General features: G+C 40.6%; 5 protein-coding genes and 1 pseudogene across 5 annotated transcripts; 2 read left to right on the top strand and 4 right to left on the bottom strand.

The window, feature by feature from the left end:
- Positions 1-626: 626 nt before the first annotated feature.
- LOC103856691 (exocyst complex component EXO70B1) lies at positions 627-2,899 on the bottom strand. Its single transcript, XM_009133805.2, has one exon. The coding sequence runs from the start codon at positions 2,670-2,672 to the stop codon at positions 816-818; it is 1,857 nt and encodes a 618-aa protein (XP_009132053.1). The 5' UTR covers positions 2,673-2,899; the 3' UTR covers positions 627-815.
- On the top strand, positions 2,895-5,473 carry LOC103856911. Its single transcript, XM_009134033.3, has 2 exons — positions 2,895-3,193; positions 3,510-5,473. The coding sequence occupies exons 1-2, from the start codon at positions 2,921-2,923 to the stop codon at positions 4,758-4,760; spliced, it is 1,524 nt and encodes a 507-aa protein (XP_009132281.2). The 5' UTR covers positions 2,895-2,920; the 3' UTR covers positions 4,761-5,473.
- Positions 5,474-6,189: 716 nt separating this feature from the next.
- Positions 6,190-9,132, bottom strand: LOC117132967 (uncharacterized protein At3g43530-like). Its single transcript, XM_033288647.1, has 4 exons — positions 7,975-9,132; positions 7,121-7,855; positions 6,874-7,044; positions 6,190-6,786 (listed from the first exon to the last, which is right to left on the bottom strand). Exons 1-4 carry the CDS (start codon positions 8,602-8,604, stop codon positions 6,367-6,369), a joined length of 1,956 nt encoding a protein of 651 aa, XP_033144538.1. The 5' UTR covers positions 8,605-9,132; the 3' UTR covers positions 6,190-6,366.
- A 232-nt stretch (positions 9,133-9,364) lies between these two features.
- Positions 9,365-10,792, bottom strand: LOC103856689 (SWR1 complex subunit 6). Its single transcript, XM_009133803.3, has 4 exons — positions 10,191-10,792; positions 10,023-10,128; positions 9,846-9,952; positions 9,365-9,775 (listed from the first exon to the last, which is right to left on the bottom strand). The coding sequence occupies exons 1-4, from the start codon at positions 10,287-10,289 to the stop codon at positions 9,572-9,574; spliced, it is 516 nt and encodes a 171-aa protein (XP_009132051.2). The 5' UTR covers positions 10,290-10,792; the 3' UTR covers positions 9,365-9,571.
- Positions 10,793-11,553: 761 nt separating this feature from the next.
- Positions 11,554-14,105, top strand: LOC103856688 (annotated as a pseudogene).
- LOC103856908 (cation/H(+) antiporter 24) lies at positions 14,054-17,882 on the bottom strand. The gene is made up of 2 exons (XM_009134031.2): positions 16,529-17,882; positions 14,054-16,446 (listed from the first exon to the last, which is right to left on the bottom strand). Exons 1-2 carry the CDS (start codon positions 16,826-16,828, stop codon positions 14,182-14,184), a joined length of 2,565 nt encoding a protein of 854 aa, XP_009132279.1. The 5' UTR covers positions 16,829-17,882; the 3' UTR covers positions 14,054-14,181.
- Between the last annotated feature and the right edge of the window lie 235 nt (positions 17,883-18,117).

Genomic DNA, 18,117 nt, shown 5'->3' with positions numbered 1-18,117 from the left:
ATTGAAAACACTATAATCAGAAGCGGTAAGAAGAGATAGGAAGATAGTCTTGAAAGTTTTTATAAAAACAAAGAATTAGATGAAGAGGGATACACATTTTTTTAGATTTCCCTTAGATGTCAAAGCAAGATGAGAAATCACAAACTAAAATAAGAAAGCAAGATGAGAAATCACAAACTAAAATAAGAAAAAAAAGAAATGAAAGGAAAGACACACCTTACACAGCTCATTCCACCAGAAATCTGACATGTATATAACCTGGTTCGATCAATAACAAGCCCAGTTCTATTGCAAGTCATTCTATAAAAGACTCCAACTCCTTGCAAGTAGTATACAAACAGACACTGAAGAGAAGCAAAGAGAGAGAGTGAAATAGAGAGCAAGCTCGAGAGGCTAAGTAGAAAGAGAGAGATCTCAAGATCTTTTCAGGGAGGCGCTGAGATGAACTCTCTATCCGGATGGTTCAAATTGGTTTAACCAACTGGTTTTTTAAACTTTACCTAAAGTTTGAAACTTATGTAGATGAACAATTTGGACGAAGATCATTTGTTCGGTTCTAGCTGAAAGTATGCCCCCACCTCCCTTCAGCAAATGTAAGAATTTAAGCTAAAAGGTCTTTACGGGAGTATCGGGATTCACGTCATACGCTTCGACCATTTCTTCTTTTTAATACAATACAACATAACACAAACACTAACATAGCTGTCCAAAACCATACATTTTACAAATCCACTCTGCAAGACACTCTCTACTGGTCATCACCATGCGGTACGTTTACAAACATCTTACAAGTGGGAGCTCTCCGTGTCGCACCTTCATTTCCTTGCGGTTGATGTCCCATTGAACAGATCGTTAACACGCGCCTCTATGTCCTCAACACCATACTTGATGTACCTATCCGCGTTTTTCCCTATATCTCCAAGGTTCTGAAACCTTGCTATGAAGTTCCCGTACGCCGGCAACAACAGCCTAGCCAGCGAGGTTCTCAGCTCCTCTCTCATCTGCTCGTCAAACACAACCCAAGTCGAATGAGCCTTACAAACCTCATCAAACTGCATATTAAACTCCTTCAGCTTCTCCTTCATTGCTTTCCCTAACCCGTTCATCCCCACCGCCGCGTTGTCCACCTTCAGCAACCCAATCATCTTATTCCACGAGCTTCTCTGATAACTCATCTGGTATTGCTTCACTTTAGCGTTATGTTTCCGAATCCAATCCTCTCCCAAAAGCACTCCAAGCTCGCCGTCTCTCACTTTCTGAACAATGTATCTCCCGTTGTTCATCAGAAACACATAGCTCAACGCCGGATCTTTATACACTTTGGACTTCACTTCGAGATTACTCTCCAAAAGCTCCATGATCCAAGACATCTGTACAGTCAACAGAGTCGAGTCTTTCGACGGCACACCATTGCTCTCCTCAAACACTTGCTCCAGAGTCTGCCTAGACCTGCACGCCGCGCGGAGGTAGTTCATCACATACCGAGTGATCGGATGCAGACCACCCCCAGGAACAGCAGCTTTCGCCGGATCTCTCCGGATCAGATTCTCAAGCTCCATGAATATACCTCTAACCGCCTCCCCCAACCGCTTCCAAATCGTCACAGCTTCGTTTCTAAGCACTACACAAAACTGATCAGAGAACACAGACTCGAACTCAACCATCAAATCCCTCATCGTCTCGAACACGTCGAGCACTTTAAACAGCCTCTCCGGAGACCTGCTTCCAATAGCAACCGCGTCAGCGAAGTTCAAGAGCTGGATCGTTGACCCGCGGCACACCTCCATGAAGGAGAGATCAGCAGCTGAGGAGAAGCCGAAGAAGACACGGTCGCAGAGACGCCGCTCGCTAGGAAACAGGATGCGGAGAGCGACGTTGGCGGCTTTGATCCAACGGTCGATCTCATCCTCGAGCTCCTGCCACTGCATCTTATGAACGTCTTCGATGCTCAGCTTCTGGAGGCCTAACCTCGACATGCTCTCTTCGAGAAACTCTCTCCGGGACCCACTGTACACGTGGGAGCACGATTTGTCGAATCCAGCCGCGAGCATGCGCTTAGTTATCTCGTGGAGATCGTTGATCGTTGCTGAAGAGAGCGCGTCGATGATGAGGTCGTAGTCAGTTAGCGGCTGCGCGACTGGGATCTGAGAATCGTCGTAGTCTTCTTCTCCATCATCAACATCGTCTTCCTCCTCGGATTCGTCGAAACGGTGGCTCACCGGGAAGGACTCGGCGCCGTGGTCCATGAGAGACCTGAACTCTTCCTCTATACGGAACATGGCCTGCTGCATCATGTCGTCGGCGCGTGAGAGACACGCGCTGATGGGCTTTTCTGAGGACGCGTGGCTCCACTCTCTGGTGAGGTTCACGAGCTCGTCGATCGCGTCGAGGAAGGCGGCGGAGTCGGCGGGATCGGACCAGATTGGCTGATCGGAGGCGACGAAGCGGGAGATCTGGGAGTCTAGGGAGTTGAGAGCTCGCTCGAGGGCGGCGACTCCTCCGGATCCGTCGTCTGAGGGTTGTTGGTCCTCGGAGAGCTTCTCGCGGGAGAATCTGCCGTCGAAGGTGGAGAAGATCTGGAGGATGTCGTCGGCCATTGATTCGTTGTGGCCGAGAGTTTTGGCTATGTGACGTGCGACGGCGAGTAGCTTTTCTTCGCCGTTCTCTGCCATGTTTGAACAGAGGTGTGAAGCAGTAGAGAGTTTTCTTTATCTTCTTGAGTCAAAGCGAGATCGACGGGGGAAGCAAGGAATCGAAGACGAAGAAAGTTCCAAGGAAGGAAGAAGGAGACGGGACATCACCTCCAATGCCCAATCTCCTCCTCAATCAATCTCCTATGCACCATAAAATATACTATACCCATCAAGCATTAATGAATATGTGAAAAGACCAAAAGGACATATTTTAATTGGAACCAAGAATGTCCCAAACCAAAATCGGCATCCAACATAACTCGGGTTTGGTCGGATCTGAATTGGATTGGTCTGTAAAAAAAATTAAAAGTGGTTCTTATGTTTGTTGGTTTGGTCTAAAAAAAAAGAAAAAAGTGAATCCCGATTCTCCCCGAACTCCCCTCCCCCCAGACCACCCAACCTACAGCTCCTCCTGCAGCTCCTCCTCCACTCTCCCCCTCCTCCACTCCTCCTCCACTCCTCCTCCACTCCTCTCTCTCTCAGCTTCTCGAACGCTGCCGGTAAGTTATGCTCTGTTCGAGCATTATTTCGGAAGTAGGTTTTGGGGGTTTTAATAGATTTGTAATTGTGACAAGTTTTGTTTAGTTTCGGGGTAAATTTCGGTATAATGAATTTCGGTAGGTGAATTGGAGTTGAGGGATAGGGATAAACCCTAGATTATTCAATTGTTCTTGATAAATTGTAGTAAAACTGAATAACTGGGTACAACTGGTAGAATTAGGAAAACAGGAAAAATTCGAATAACTGGTAAAACTGTAGCAGGATAATAGTAGGGGAAATTGTAGTGAGTTTCTTTTGTTTGGTTCCTTTTGGCAGGACACAATGAGCAATCACGTCAGAGATATACCTGGTAGTCCGAAAGAGAGCTACAAGATGTTGTATAGCTATTTGTACATGTTAGAGCAAGTGAATCCGGGGACAAAAACCTGTTTGAAATTGGATGATAGAAGTAAATTTGAGTACCTTTTCATAGCTTTGGGAGCTTGCATTGAAGGGTTTGCAGTTATGAGGAAGGTGATAGCTGTGGAGGGGATACGTCTGAAGAACGGTGGTGTTTTAGTTTTCGCGAAAGCTCAGGATCCTAATGGTCAGAGTTATCCACTTGCGTTTGCAGTAGTAGATGGTGAGAATCTTGCTAGTTGGACTTGGTTTTTCGAGATGCTTAAAAGTGTTATACCAGACTCTTCTGAACTGGTTTTCATTAGTACTCTTCATCAGAGCTTGATTTTCGCCATAGGAAACGTATTTCCACAGGCTCACCATGGTCATTGTTTATGGCATTTGAAGGAAAAGGTGAAATTACATGCTTGTAACGTCAACAAGAATATAGTCGGGCAAAAACTTATGGAGTTGGGCAGATATTACACGGTTGATGACTTCAATTCTGCTTACGACTCATTTAAGATAAGATGTCCAGCTGCGTACAAGTATGTGGAGGAATGTGGTATTGAAAAGGACAAATGGGCAAGGGTTTTTTTCCCACGTGATAGGTACAACTTGGATACAAGCAACACTCTGGGATCAATGAAGAACGTGTTTAAAGAGGCAACAAGGTGGGCCTTAATACCAATGCTGGATTGTATCATTAGGAAATTCTCTGATTGGTTCACTCAACGGAAGGATGTTGTTTCTAGATCAATGAATACAAGACTGGTGCCTCGGGTTGAGAACTACTTGCACGATCTATGGGCTGTTGCACATAAGTTACCTGTGCGGGAACTTGATAGTTACGAGCTTAAGTACGAGATCACTGACACTGCAGGAAAGGTGTTTTGGGCGACCTTGGTTGGAAAAACTTGTACTTGCAAGGTGTGGGACTATGAAAAGTTCCCTTGTCTGCATGGACTGGCAGCTTATATCTATTTCGCTAGGAATGTTGATGGCAGGCGCCTTGATATCCATGAGTTGTGCTCAAAATACTACTGGACGGAAATGTGGCATTTGGCGTATTCCAGAACACTTAATGTTGTGCCCGACATGGCTTCTTGGAATGTACCAGATCAGATCAAGGAGGTGAAGATCATACCTCCATATCGCATCAAGCGGCAAGGAAGGAAAAGAGTTTAAATTTGGATGAATTTGGAGTAATGCATATTTCGAGTAATGCATTTGGGTACTTGATTTTGTGGCTCTTGAACTTTGTTTCATTTCGTGTTGTATCGTGTTGTATGACTTGGAAAACTGCGTAAACTTGAAATCTACTTTGTTTTGTAATGACATTAGTATTATCTATATCAAAACTCGAATCTCATAGTTTTTTCTCTATCAAAACCTGAATATCATTGTTTTATATTTGTTTTCGCAACTCTAACATATATTTATAATAAAACTCGGTTATCAATTTCTGAAATTTAGGAAAAAAACTCTCATGTATCCCTTACGAGACCTTGTAATTCCAATAACACTTTGTTGGCCAAAGACATCTTACAAACGAAACTTTCGAGTTATATCTATTCGCTAAATATAATTGCACGGAACTATATATATAACAATTTAAACTAGTAATATTGAAGGTAAAACTAGATAACCAATTTTAATAGATTAGTAACACTAAATAAATTAGAAACCGACAAAAATATAACTATGACCAAAGTTGGGAATACTAGTATCTTGGGTATAACTATGAACAAATTTTTTTTGGGCAATTATCTCAACCACACAAATTTACTCCCCTCCCAAAGCCTTTCAAGTACTTTCAGTTTGACTTTTTATCCCTTTTTCATCTCTCCCTCTCTCTTTCTCTCTATTTCTCCCCCCATTTCCTCTTCCCCCCCTCTCCCCGTGTCTCTCTCCCTCTCTCGTCTCTCTTCTCTATTTTGAGAATCGAATTCTCTTCCCCCCTCGCCGAGCAAGTGAGATGGAAAAAGTGAAGATGGAAGTGGGTTCGGGTTCGGGTTCGTCTTTATCGCAAAGGAGCCGCCGCCGATTTTCTTGTCTGAGGTTGTGTCACTGTGGCTTGCCGGCGAAAATAAGGCAAGCTTGGACTGAGAAAAATCCTGGTCGACACTTTTATGGCTGTCCGCGTTTTAAGGTATGAATATATGATGGAATCTGGATATAATGGAATCTGAATTTGAATTGGGTTTGAATTTTGACCTTATTGCAGCTTGGAAATGAATGCAATTACTTCTCTTGGTTCGATGAAGAGGTTGGTACAGAATGGCAAAGGAGAGCATTGCTTCAAGCCCGTGATGAAATCCAGGAGAAGGATAAAGTGATTGAGCAATTACAGAAGACCATTTCTGAAATGAAAAGTCACTTGGAGAAGAAGAAGACAGGGAAGGGCGGGGGCGGGAATGACGAAAATGAAGAAGATGACATTGTTAGGAAGTTTGAAGAATTGTATGCTTAGTTTAAGTGTGGTGTTGAAGAATTAGTTTTCCTAGTATTTCTAGTTTTCCTAGTTTTCATTAAGTTCTACAAGTTCTCCTAGTTGTCCTAGTTTTCATTAAGTTATCCTACTTTTCTTAGTTTTCCTTAAGAGGCACATTCAAAAAATAATCATAAGAACTTCCATGATAACAAGATTGCAACATCCATGATAACAAGAACAAGTTCCATCCAACATACCTAATAAGTCAATAGGTTTCCAACATCCACACAACAACAAAATAATGGGTCCAACTTCCCACAAAATACATAACCGAGTTTACAAAATACATAACCGAGTTCTTCACTCCCTGCTTCCTTGCCCTTCATCCATAGCTTTCTTCATAAACGCCTCAAACGGAACCACCATCCTTTCCTCAAACTTGTCCATTGTCTTCTTAACTCTCTTTAGCTGAGTGCCAAACATTTTCACTTGTTTGATCAACTCCTCCATCATCTTCTTCTGGCTTGCGCCTCCTTCCTCTCCACCTTCTTCGTCATCCTGATCTTCGTCGACAGCCTCTTGTGCATTTGGATCACGCGCAGCAACGTCTACATCATACATCTCTTCAAAAAAGACTGAATGTCCTTCCGCAAGACGCTTTATCCAACTGTCAACAGAAATATCATCGACATCAACGTCGTCCTCCTCTTCAGTCATCTCTTCCAAAAGAGCTACTTCTTCTTCTGTCTTGGTAGGAAGGATGCTGTGGATATCCCGTGACTGATACCAAAAAATTAAAACCAAAAAATAATCTTATGTTAGTATAATGCTACAACATTTTCAAAGTTTGTAGGGGAAGAAACATACCGTTATTTTGTCCAGTTTGTCCAGTTCCCGATTCAATTTTGAAAGTGAAAACCCTTTCATCCCTGCTGATTTAAAGACTGATCTGCACATCCTAGGACAGTCTACATCGACGTCTTCAACCTCTTTTCTGAACTTCAATCCCAACTTGGGAATTGCCTCAAAAGCAAGCAACTACATACCAATCATGTACAAACACTTAACACAATAAAATTAACAAATGATAAGGTGATTATCTTCAATTGCTTACCTCCAGTGGCAGACAGAAACCTGGAAGTGGCCATAAAGTCTTCTCTCTAACCCGGCCTCCAAAATGATCTATGGTGTGCGATATCTCCTTAACCATGTAATCAAACGAGTACCTCCCCCATGGAAAGTTTTCGCAGAACTCGAGATCGTCCACAGCTCTTTGGAAGAATTCCAAAACATCTCTGGCGCCTTTTCCTACTTTCGTTTGCGCACAGATAACACTTCCTAAAAAGAACAAAACCATCATCTTCAGCCGGTCTCTGTGTTCTCCCATAGCCAACAGCTTCGCTTTGACATCCTCAAGCCTTATTGATTCTCCCTTCTTGAAATGGCGCTTCACGAACTTTCTATCACCAAACTCCTTATACCCAAGTGGATAGTTGCGGCAGCTAAGACCTGAGATCAAAGCGTGTTCTCTCAGGCCATAGCGGATGGGAACACCATTCACAATGAACCACACTTCCTTCCTCTTCGAGCTATCCACTGTCCGCAATAGCAACATCCACATTCCTTGGACCATGTGGTTTGAGTCTTTCTCCAGGTGGAACACGTGACAGAATTGTGGATGCTTCTCAAACCACTTCCTCTCAGTATCACTCATCGGCGGTTCCAGATTGTCAAATGTAACCATAACGTCTTTGACGAAACATTTGGTCGCTAGCTTTATTTGTTTCTTGTACTCCGACTCATAGAAGTACATCCTCAACGGTTTGATTGCCTCGGTTGCCTCTAATTCCTGCAAGTAACATTGTGTTCTACATCAGTTATGCAAGTACTAAAACATAGTTCTCCTAAGTTATCCGAGCCTTTCCTAGTATATCTAGTTAAACCCTATTCAAGTTCCACACTTATTACCTCTTCTCCTTGCCCGAGAACCCCTTCACCATCACCATCAACATTTCCTAATTCCGCTTCCAATGGGGGTTCTCCTTGTTCTTGATTTTCATTTTCATTTTGACCTCTGTTCTCTTCGGGAGTCCCGTTCTCTTCTTCTCCGGTGTCTTCCTCCTCTTGGATTTTTTCTTCATCTTTGTTCTCTACTTCTTCATCGCTATTTCCTTCTTCCTCTTCATCTTTGTCTCCATTTTCGTCTTTCTCTTCTTGAGATTCATCGCTATTTCCTTCTTCCTCTTCATCTTTGTCTCCATTTTCGTCTTTCTCTTCTTGAGATTCATCGCTATTTTCTTCTTCCTCTTCATCTTCGTCTCCATTTTCTTCTTCCCTTTCTTTCTCCTTCTCCGATTCTTCTTTCTCTTTCTCCCGATCTTCTACATCCTTAGCCGGTTCTTCTACTTCATTCTCCTCCGCAACTCCCACGGTTCCAACAAAATCAACCGCCGGTGATTCCTCATCCGTCGTTTTTCTCTTCTTGGAACTCTTCTTCGGTTTGTTCTTCTTCGAGTTCTTCGAGGTCCCGCTCTTTTGCGGAGGAGGAGCCGTTGGAGGAGGCCTATCCTTTCTCTTACCCAGCCTAGTTTCAACCATGATTCACACGTTTTCGGTGAATAATCGAAGGGAAATCGAAGGAATCGAAGGGGAGTGGGATGTTCTAGGGTTACGTTTTCGAATTTGGGGGAAACCGTTGAGAGAGAGGGGATCCCGAGAGAGAGGGGAAATGGAAATAAAGGGGAGACTTGGTTTAAATCGAAATTGAGTGGTTATTTGGATTCGGGTTCGAGATGGTTAAAATCGAGATTGGATCGGAGGGTTTAAGTTGGATTGGGAACGGTTAAGTCTAATTTATGATCTTTGGTTCGTATTTCAATTCGATTCGGTTTTCTCTCCGGTTAAACTTGGTAAAACCCGTAAATAGTTTACCTTCCTTAGGGTTAACTGTAAATTCCAGCAATTTGCCATTTTATATTTTTTCCTTTTTGTTTCATGTCCTTCAAAGATTGACCGATAAGGAGGGTGGGCATTGGAGGTGATGTCCCGAAGGAGACTGGATGGATAGAAACTTGTACAATGACTAGAATACCCCTCACGACAGACGCTATCTTTGACTTGGCCGTTTTGTCTGAAAGTGGCGTGGGCGTGTAGTATTGATATCTTTGTGACTTCACTGTCATTGGTAGCTTACTTTTGTTTTTAACCGGGTTGGGGGTAGGTGTAAACCGGCCGGTTTGATGAAATAAGATTGATGGAGCTGGCACAGTAGATGCAATATGTCCTGTGGTATGGAGGGCAATGCAATATCAGAGATGCTAATGGTTATGAGCACAGTAGATTCAGTACGTAAACACAGTCATGGCGCAACAGAGAGTTAGTGAATTTCTCCAGAGCTGGGAATCTAAGAGGAATGCTACTGGAAACGCTCAAACAAGAGATGTCACACGTTTGATCCTCCAAATCATAAGATCACTTTAGAGAGAAACGTGCTATTTCATCTGACAGCACATTCATTACACAAACAATGAGACTGATGATGTTTCCGTACAATGCTACTCGATTCCTATGCAACAAACTTCTGACAACGAGTATCCTTGTGAATGTTTTGACAGCGTATAGAACAAAACCGCATCCCACATAAGCAGCAATTATATCCCGCAATGTATCCACAGACTGTACAGAAATGGCGACGAGAAGACGAACTCGGAGGTCCCACGGCTGCTTTCAAGTAAGTGGGCACATGCGACGGCAAAGATTCCAAATTTGCCTGAAAGAGAAACCATATCAGCTGAGCTTAGCTGCAGAAACAATAACAAAAGAGTTTTAATCACGTTTACCTCCTGCAAGAGCTCAGTGAAGGACTTAGGAGCTTTACGAGCCTCCAAAGCTTTAGCTTGTCGAGTTTTACGCTTTGATCCCTTGTGTTGCTTCCTCTGCATGTAACCTACAACAAACCAAACACATGATTAAAACTTGAATTACAGATCACAAAGAGAGAAAATAAGATTATTCACCGAGATCATCGTCTTCATCAAGAGAGGCTTCTTCATCATCGTTCAAATCAACCACCTCCACAGCTCCATTATCGTTCTCCAAAGCTTCCAGCCGTGCAATCGCAGCCTAGAATTAAACCATTAGAAATACAACTGAAGTGTTTTTTTTCTCGAAATCAAACAAAGCACCTGCGTTCGATTGTCGGTGCTTGTAAGAGCCGCCGCCATCTTCGAAGCAACCTTACGAGTCCGACTCGACACTCTACGATTCGCCATGTCTTCCTCCATTTCGCCCAAGAAAATGCAGATTACCGGCGACGGTGGAAGTGCAGCGGCGGCGTATTCGCGTGGAATCGACGACGGTGACTGACTCTTTTAGGTCTGGTCTCACAAATAATTTGATTCACACTCTATAAAGGCCCATTGGGCTTGTGGTTTAATAATTTACAAAATATTCCTTTTAAATGCTCATGCCTAAGCCTAATGTTTCGTTTATATATTTCGTTTTTATTACATTTGTGGTTTTTATTTTTATTTTGGCTTTTAAATATTGCGCATGCTTTTGTTCATGTCATTTTTTTTTTTGAAAATTATGTTCATGTCATCTTCGCAAAACTAATTGTAAAAAAAGAAAGAAAGAAAAATGACAGAGGTATGGATTTAATTACGGTCGAAATCGTGTATACTGGCTCTAATTATTTTTAAATGACATTAATATGATTAGAAAGAAAAAAAGCCATACAAGCTGACCCAGGCCCAATTGAGCATAGCAATACAAGCTGACCCGGTATTAATCCGGATACCCGGTTATTCACTCTATTAGTCATCTATCTATCTATATTATTAAAACTGAAGTACATTTGAGAGTTGTTTGGAAACTAGGATAATAGTATAAATGAGAATTGTTTGGAAACATGGATAGTAGTATAAATGAGAATTGTTTGGAAACATGGATAGCAGTAGAAAATAATACTTGCTTATCTTAATTGATTTTTTAAAAGATTTTAATTATATTGTTAATCAATTCTAACCCTTCATCTATTATATTTACTAAATAAGTTAATATCATTTATTACAGAAGTACAAAACAAAATTTATTTGTTTTCAATTTTTATTTTATCTTTTACATTCATTTTTCTCAATTTTAATTATTTCTATACAAAATTCAAATCAAAATAATAATTTAAAATTAATTTATATAAATAATTGATTCAAATATATATATATATATATATATATATATATATATATATATATTAATAAAATTTACTAAAATATTTTCTAATAACCATTTAAAAAATATTTTCACTATATATAAGAAAAATACAATACATAACTTAATTAAAAACACCAACTTAAATTATGGTTTTTATATTTCATATTAAGTTTATAAATATAATATATGTGATTATTTATATGATGGTATGTATAAAATAATATTAATTATATGATTACTTATATTATGGTACATATAAAATATGATTAATTATATGATGACATATATATGATATATAATAGTGACATGAAAAACAAAACTTATTTGTTTTCAATTTTTTTATTTTATCTTTTACATTCATTTTCTCACTTTTTAACTATCTCATTAACTATATTTACTATAATATTTTGCCAGGATTATTTACATATTAACTATAATAATTCGACATATTTGAATGAAACCACTCTATTTGTGATAAGAATTCAAAATGGTTAACAATTTTTTTTATTTACTTATGTATCGGTTAGACATGGACATTCGGATAACTATTCAGCTACGAGTTATTTCTGTGGGTTATCATGCTTTTTGAGTTTTGAAACTAGATTTCATTTCGGTATTATAAATTTTCATGTGTGTTTCGAATCGGGTCCAGATGAATTCAGTCTTGATATATACAAACCTACAAATATCCAAAAACTAATGTATTTGACGCCGGTACAGATATTTGTATGAAAAGTAAGAATATTAACCGATTCAATTCGGGTATGTTGAATTCAAATTAAACTAAAAATAACCAAATAACCAAAAATAATCATATTACTCTATTTGATTCAGGTTCGATCATGATGTATAGAAATCTAAAAGTACTTATGCAATTAATTATATTATGACACATATAAAATATATAATACTAATCATAAAAATAAAATATCGATTTATAAGAAAGTAAAAATTAACACCCGCACGGGCGTGCGGGTCAATCTCTAGTTACTCATTACAGAAGAGGCCTTGAGGACAAAAAGAAGAAGACGAAGACGAAGAAGAGAGCTTCAATGAAGCAATTTTATAAGTACCAAAAGCGGTAAGCTCCTCTCTGATCTTCTCTCCTTCCTTAACTCTGCTCAATCTTATCGTTGCGCTGTTGAAAGTTTCGATTTTTGTAATAATGGTATATCAGGTTAGGTGTCTCGTCTAGATCTGTTCGAGAAGGAGAACGAGTTGTTGTTGTTATCAGAGGAGAAGATAGGATAAGCTTTTTACCTGAACCGTTGTTATGCCACATACTCAGCTTCCTCACCACCGAGCAAGCGGTTTGGACAAGTGTTCTGTCCTCTAGATGGAGATATCTCTGGAAATGGGTTCCTAGGTTAGAACTAAACACCCTCGACTTCACAAACGACCAAGTCTGTGTCGATTTCATCCACGAGTTTCTTGCTTTCCAAGGCGAGCACTACTTGCGTGAGTTCAAGTTGACCATTGACTACGATGGCTTTAAAAGTAAGGTTTATCTTTACAAGCCGTGTCTCGGTAGAGTGTTGGATATGATGCGGAAGCTTGAACGTTTCCAGTTCCAAGTCGAGAATAAGTTTGGACCTGGTGCCATTGATGACATTGATGACGTCATCCGGACACGGTTAACGCTTTCTGCGTGTGAGGCATTGGTATGCTTAAAGCTCCATCACGTTAGCCTGGACGAGCTCGTGTGTCTTTCCTTGCCCTGTCTCAAGATCATGTTCTTGGAAGACGTTGTTCTGCTGCGGAGGCTCTTATCTCCTGCTCTCCGGTTCTAGAAGATTTGAAAATATGTCTTAGCAAAGATGATTCTGTGGTAGCGTTACGCGTTTGCTCACCGTCGCTAAAGAGCTTCGTTTTAAGACGAGCGGAGCCTTTTTATGCTCGTGGACGTTCGGTTGTGATCGATGCCCCGAAGCTTGAGTATCTGAGTCTCATGGATTACTACCATTTCAGAAGCTTTAAGATAATCAGTAAGGCTGAGTCTTTGAAGGTTGATATTGATGTCGAGTTTGAGCTGATGAGTGATTACTTGTCGGAAACGAAGATCATTTGCAATCTTGTCAAGAATTTTTCAGGTGTTAAAGATATGACCATATCATGGAAAACACTAGAGGTATTTATAAAGTCATGACACGCTTTTGAACTTTCCCATTATTTCTTATTCTCACTTTGTTTGTGCATGCTCTTCTCTTTGCTTACAGTTTATATATATTTACCCAATCCCCAAACTTCATGACTTGACTCGTTTGCGTGCCGCTATGTGCTTAAACGCATCCCCTAAACTATTGCCAATCGTTCTTGAGAGCTGCCCCAATCTAAAACACTTGAAATTGGTAACCATTTGGCTTTAAACTTTTCAAGTTCTGAGATTAGTCCTCCTGGATTTTGAATTCTGTCAAATTTGTGTTTTTGCAGGAATTGGTTATTGATTCTCCATATGCAGTGAGTACTAGACTCTCCACTGTGCGGCTGCCTTTGGTTTCGTCTCTTGAATCTGTTGAAATGGAAACCCCGGTCACGGAGATTGTTACTGAACTGAGTTTGGCTAGATACTTTATGAAGAACTCGAAGAAACTCAAGAAGCTCGTGTTACGTTTGAATAATGAGTCTACTGGTGATCATCAACACAAGGCTGGTGTCTTGGAACGACTCGTGAAATATTCAAAGCGATGTAATTTGTCTCAGTTCGAAGTTCTTCCAGTGGTTCCAACTCCTAGTCCATGGCCTGGGTATGTTCATGTAAAATCCAATAGGTTCTAAAGGCTGGAGTTTAAGATGAAACTATATTCGTTTTTATTTAAATATTCCGCAAAACTCATAGTAAAAAAAAAACAATTTTTGATTCATAAATAAACGCTAAAGCTTTTCACTTCATCTAATCCTTTCACAACTCAGGTTTAATGAAAATAAAAAAGAAACCTAACCAAGTATAAAAATCCTTCTAACAAATCATCTATAACACGACCAAGAAGACACTAAACTCTTGTAATCAAACTTGCCATTCAAGAAAGCGTCACCACCCTTCCTGTTTCTCACCTGTTGCTGCACCACTAACACCGAACCCTCCGACGCAAATATACTCCCAGCCACAGTTTCTCCGATGACTCCCAGCTGGTGGTTCTCGCTCCACTCCGCAAGCCCTTCTAAAATCTTTGGATTGATTCCTTCTCTCTTCCCCGTTATCCACAGATCATAGTCGTTGACATTCATCGCCTGGATCGCAGCAAGCGTCTCCGCACCGTTCTTGACCACAACCTCCTTGTAACTAACCCTATCTTTACCTTCATTCTTGACCCAAAACCACGTCACCACCCCATCGTCAAGCTTCTTCTCCTTCTCGTCCTCTCCTTCGTGGTTGAAGGCCAAGAACCTGATCACCGTCAAGGTTATGTCCGGGTTTACCGTCATCCTGTCGGCTAGATGGAGAGCTTCTCTGTTATCAGCTCCTCCCAAGAACAAAACAACAAAACGGTACGTTTCTTGTCTCACACGGCTCAAAGAGGTTGAATGTTGCTGGACGTCATCTAAGGACCGAAACACCGCGTTTTTAAGCCTTCCTTTGTCGTAGTAAATACAAACCGAGCATGGCGTGTGCGCCAAGACATCCGCGTTCACTGATAGCATCCCGGAGTTACGTAGCTCCGTTGGTGCAGCATCATCAAGACGCTCTTGTTGATAAGGTAAGAGAATGAAAGCTGTTTTCTTGACCAAAGCTAACTCGCAAATATCTTGATACATTAACCGCTTCGGTGCATGAGCGGTGTAAGCATGCAACGTTACACATTCATTTCTATTCTCCTGGTACAACTTAAATGCGCTTTGCACTTGGTCAACACGTCTGCTTCGGATACGCTCATGATGATCTTCTTCTTCCCCCTCCTCAACGTCTTTCTCTTCAATAAAAACCGGTGAAGCTCGACCCATCAGTTCAACCAACTGTATAGCGTATATAGAGAACGGACTACTTGAAGTGGGATAAGCTAGGTCAAGGAAAGTGATTAAGCCAGACAAGGCTTCATGGTCAGACACGGCAAGAACCAAACCCATCTCGGTGGAAGGAGGAGTGTGTTGGATGGTGCGGTGCTTGCTGATTCTGTAAGGACGGTTTGGATCGTAAAGGAAGCTGATAAGGGGCGTCGATATACCGGTAATCACAACCGATTGCAAAACCAAAACAGTAAAACCGGCTAAACCAACAATACGTTTGTCTATCCAATGCAAGTATAGTAACATATCAATCTGGCCTCTCAAATTCATCATGAGACCTAACGTGAGACTATCTCTAGTAGGGACTTTAAAGAAGACAGCAGCAGCAACAACGGCAATGAACTTAGTGATGAATCCAACGATGACCATGTAGACGAGAGGAGATAGCTCTTGCCCCCATATATCGCTGGTAAGTAAGTATACATTGGTGTTCAAACCCACTAAACCAAATGAAAAAGGCATCAAGAACTCATGGATAAACGTCTCGCTACGAATAGCCAACGTGGAGCCCAAAGGTGGACCATGAGGGACAACCAACCCTAGCCAAATGGGTCCCACGCCTATAGACAAACCAAGCATGTCTGTCAAAAAACAAGCGACAAGAACGCCCATGAGAATCATCACTATATAGTTTTGGTCCACAAGTTTCCCCTCTGGGGTGTGGGAGACCACCCACTCAAGAGCTCCTCTCACAACCAAAAGCATAAAACCACTGAAGATCGCTACCGATACGAGGTACCATACTATAGCCATGGCTCCTCCTCCGTCGCCATGCATCATGGCTTCGAAGAAAGTAAGCACCAAGATCGCTGCCATATCTCCAAGAAGAGCTACCGACATGGCGAACTTGCCCACCTCTGAGTTGACGAGGTTCATGTCTCTTAAAATAGTGTAGATGACAGGGAAAGAACTGAAAGATAACCCAAACGCAATCGCTCCAATGGAGGATATCTTCCTCATGTTTTTGTTCATTTTGTGACGCATGGCCATCCCTGTGACCCCAACGCAAAACGCTGGGATGACAACACCTATGGCAGCGATGTATTTGTGCTTTCTTGGGGACTTTGCAACGGATGCAACATCGGTCTTGGCCGCAGTGATGAAGAAGAAGTAAAAGAATCCCATTAGTCCCAAGTTTGCACATATGTAGTTTGAAATAGGTGGGAACACGTAGTAGTTGAAGTTTCTGCTTCCTCCTAGCATCGACGGTCCTACCATCATTCCACCCTTCAAAAAAAACATAAACCATTATTTTAATATTGAAAAAAAATTCAAGGAGGAGGAAGCAGAAAAGGAATTAGTAACGAACAATGATCTCGCAGACGATACGTGGTTGACGTAGAGGTCGAAGGAGGAAGCAAGTGATTTTGATGAAAAATATTATAATAACTGCTTCGAGCAAAAAAGTCGAAAATGCATAGTTCATAGCATTTTCGCCTCTGAACATTCCAAATGGTTGCTTACTGTGAATCTGTCGGCACACCACTGGAAGTCTGGCCGAGAAGGCTCGAGTACTAACCACACCCCCGGTGTCTGGGTTCTCCGGCCAGAACCCGAGATGGACTGGCAGGAGAATCTGGTCATTGCTGTTGGGGAAATACCTAACCATGCAAACTATTCTTGCCGATCACGGTTTGTTTAATCTAAAGCACAATGATATTGCTCATAGAGAGACAGAGAGAAGACAGTAGATCCAAGATTGATGTTCTTTTTTAAAGAGATGTGGACATGCGTCATTTTGGGAACAATTATAGTGTGCTTACTCTTTATTTTCTTCTTCAGTGTTAATTATTCTTTTTCTTCGTTGTGATATTTTTTACATGAAAAACAACGTATGTCTTTTGGTATCTACGTGCATGTTGTATATTTAGCATAGTTAGAGAATCCATCGAATTGAAGTGCATTCTTTTGGATTTGTTTTCTATCACATATTTCAAAAGAAAAAAAAAATGTTTAGGATTTTCTCTTTTCTTTTTTTTGTCAGAAAATATCTATACTCTGAAAAGTGTAAATTAAAGCATGTTTCTTTTCATATGACACTGAGAAATTAAACGCAAATGTGAATAGATTCAAACTTTCCTCCTAGCTTTGTTTTCTATTTTTACAGTGTTAAGGAACATGTGAGGAATGCCAATTCATTCTTAAATAATGCAATAACCATTTCGGATATAGATGCCATTCTCCATTGCATGAGTAATGAGTATTTCCCCGTCTTTCCCCCTTTGTGGACAAACATTTTTGTCATAAATAATATTTTGAAATGACATATTGACATTACTCAATTGTCATAAGTAATATTTTGAAATGAAAGACAAATTAATATAGATCCATCTACATTCTAATATTTAATGCATCACCGCTTTTGCGTTCTTCCACTGTTCCACATACTCAGTGTCTGGTCCAACCGACGGTTTGTGGCCGTGCTGAGTTTGCGCCGTAGAGAACATAAAAGCTTAGCTACCAAATCACTATCGTATAAAATACTACATTATGGAGCCAGTCACTACCCCATATATCTAGCCGTATTTCATTGTTAAATACTTTATACATATAATCCGACGAAGTGTAATATGGTCCAACACGAATCTATAAATCATCGTTTATTATATGTAATTTTAATGAAAAAGATTACCAACAAATCTTATACTATAATATATATGTTAATCACTGGTTAAAGCTCTCCACCATGAATGATATATTCTCTCATCTTCCTATTTTTTGGTACATAAATATTTTAAAAATATTTGTGGTGGGTATGGGAATGCTTAAAAATGTGATGAATATTAGAAAGATTGGTACATTATTGGTGACACTTTTTTTTTTTTTTTTTGGAGAAAGGGCTTCATTATTGATGACACTTGAGACTATAAATATACATCAACGTGATCCACGACCAAG

The sequence above is a fragment of the Brassica rapa genome, chromosome A03 (assembly GCF_000309985.2).
Source record: "Brassica rapa cultivar Chiifu-401-42 chromosome A03, CAAS_Brap_v3.01, whole genome shotgun sequence".
Classification (NCBI taxonomy): domain Eukaryota; kingdom Viridiplantae; phylum Streptophyta; class Magnoliopsida; order Brassicales; family Brassicaceae; genus Brassica; species Brassica rapa.
Note: the sequence above shows the minus strand (reverse complement) of the source record. Positions and strands in the feature narration are given on the sequence as shown.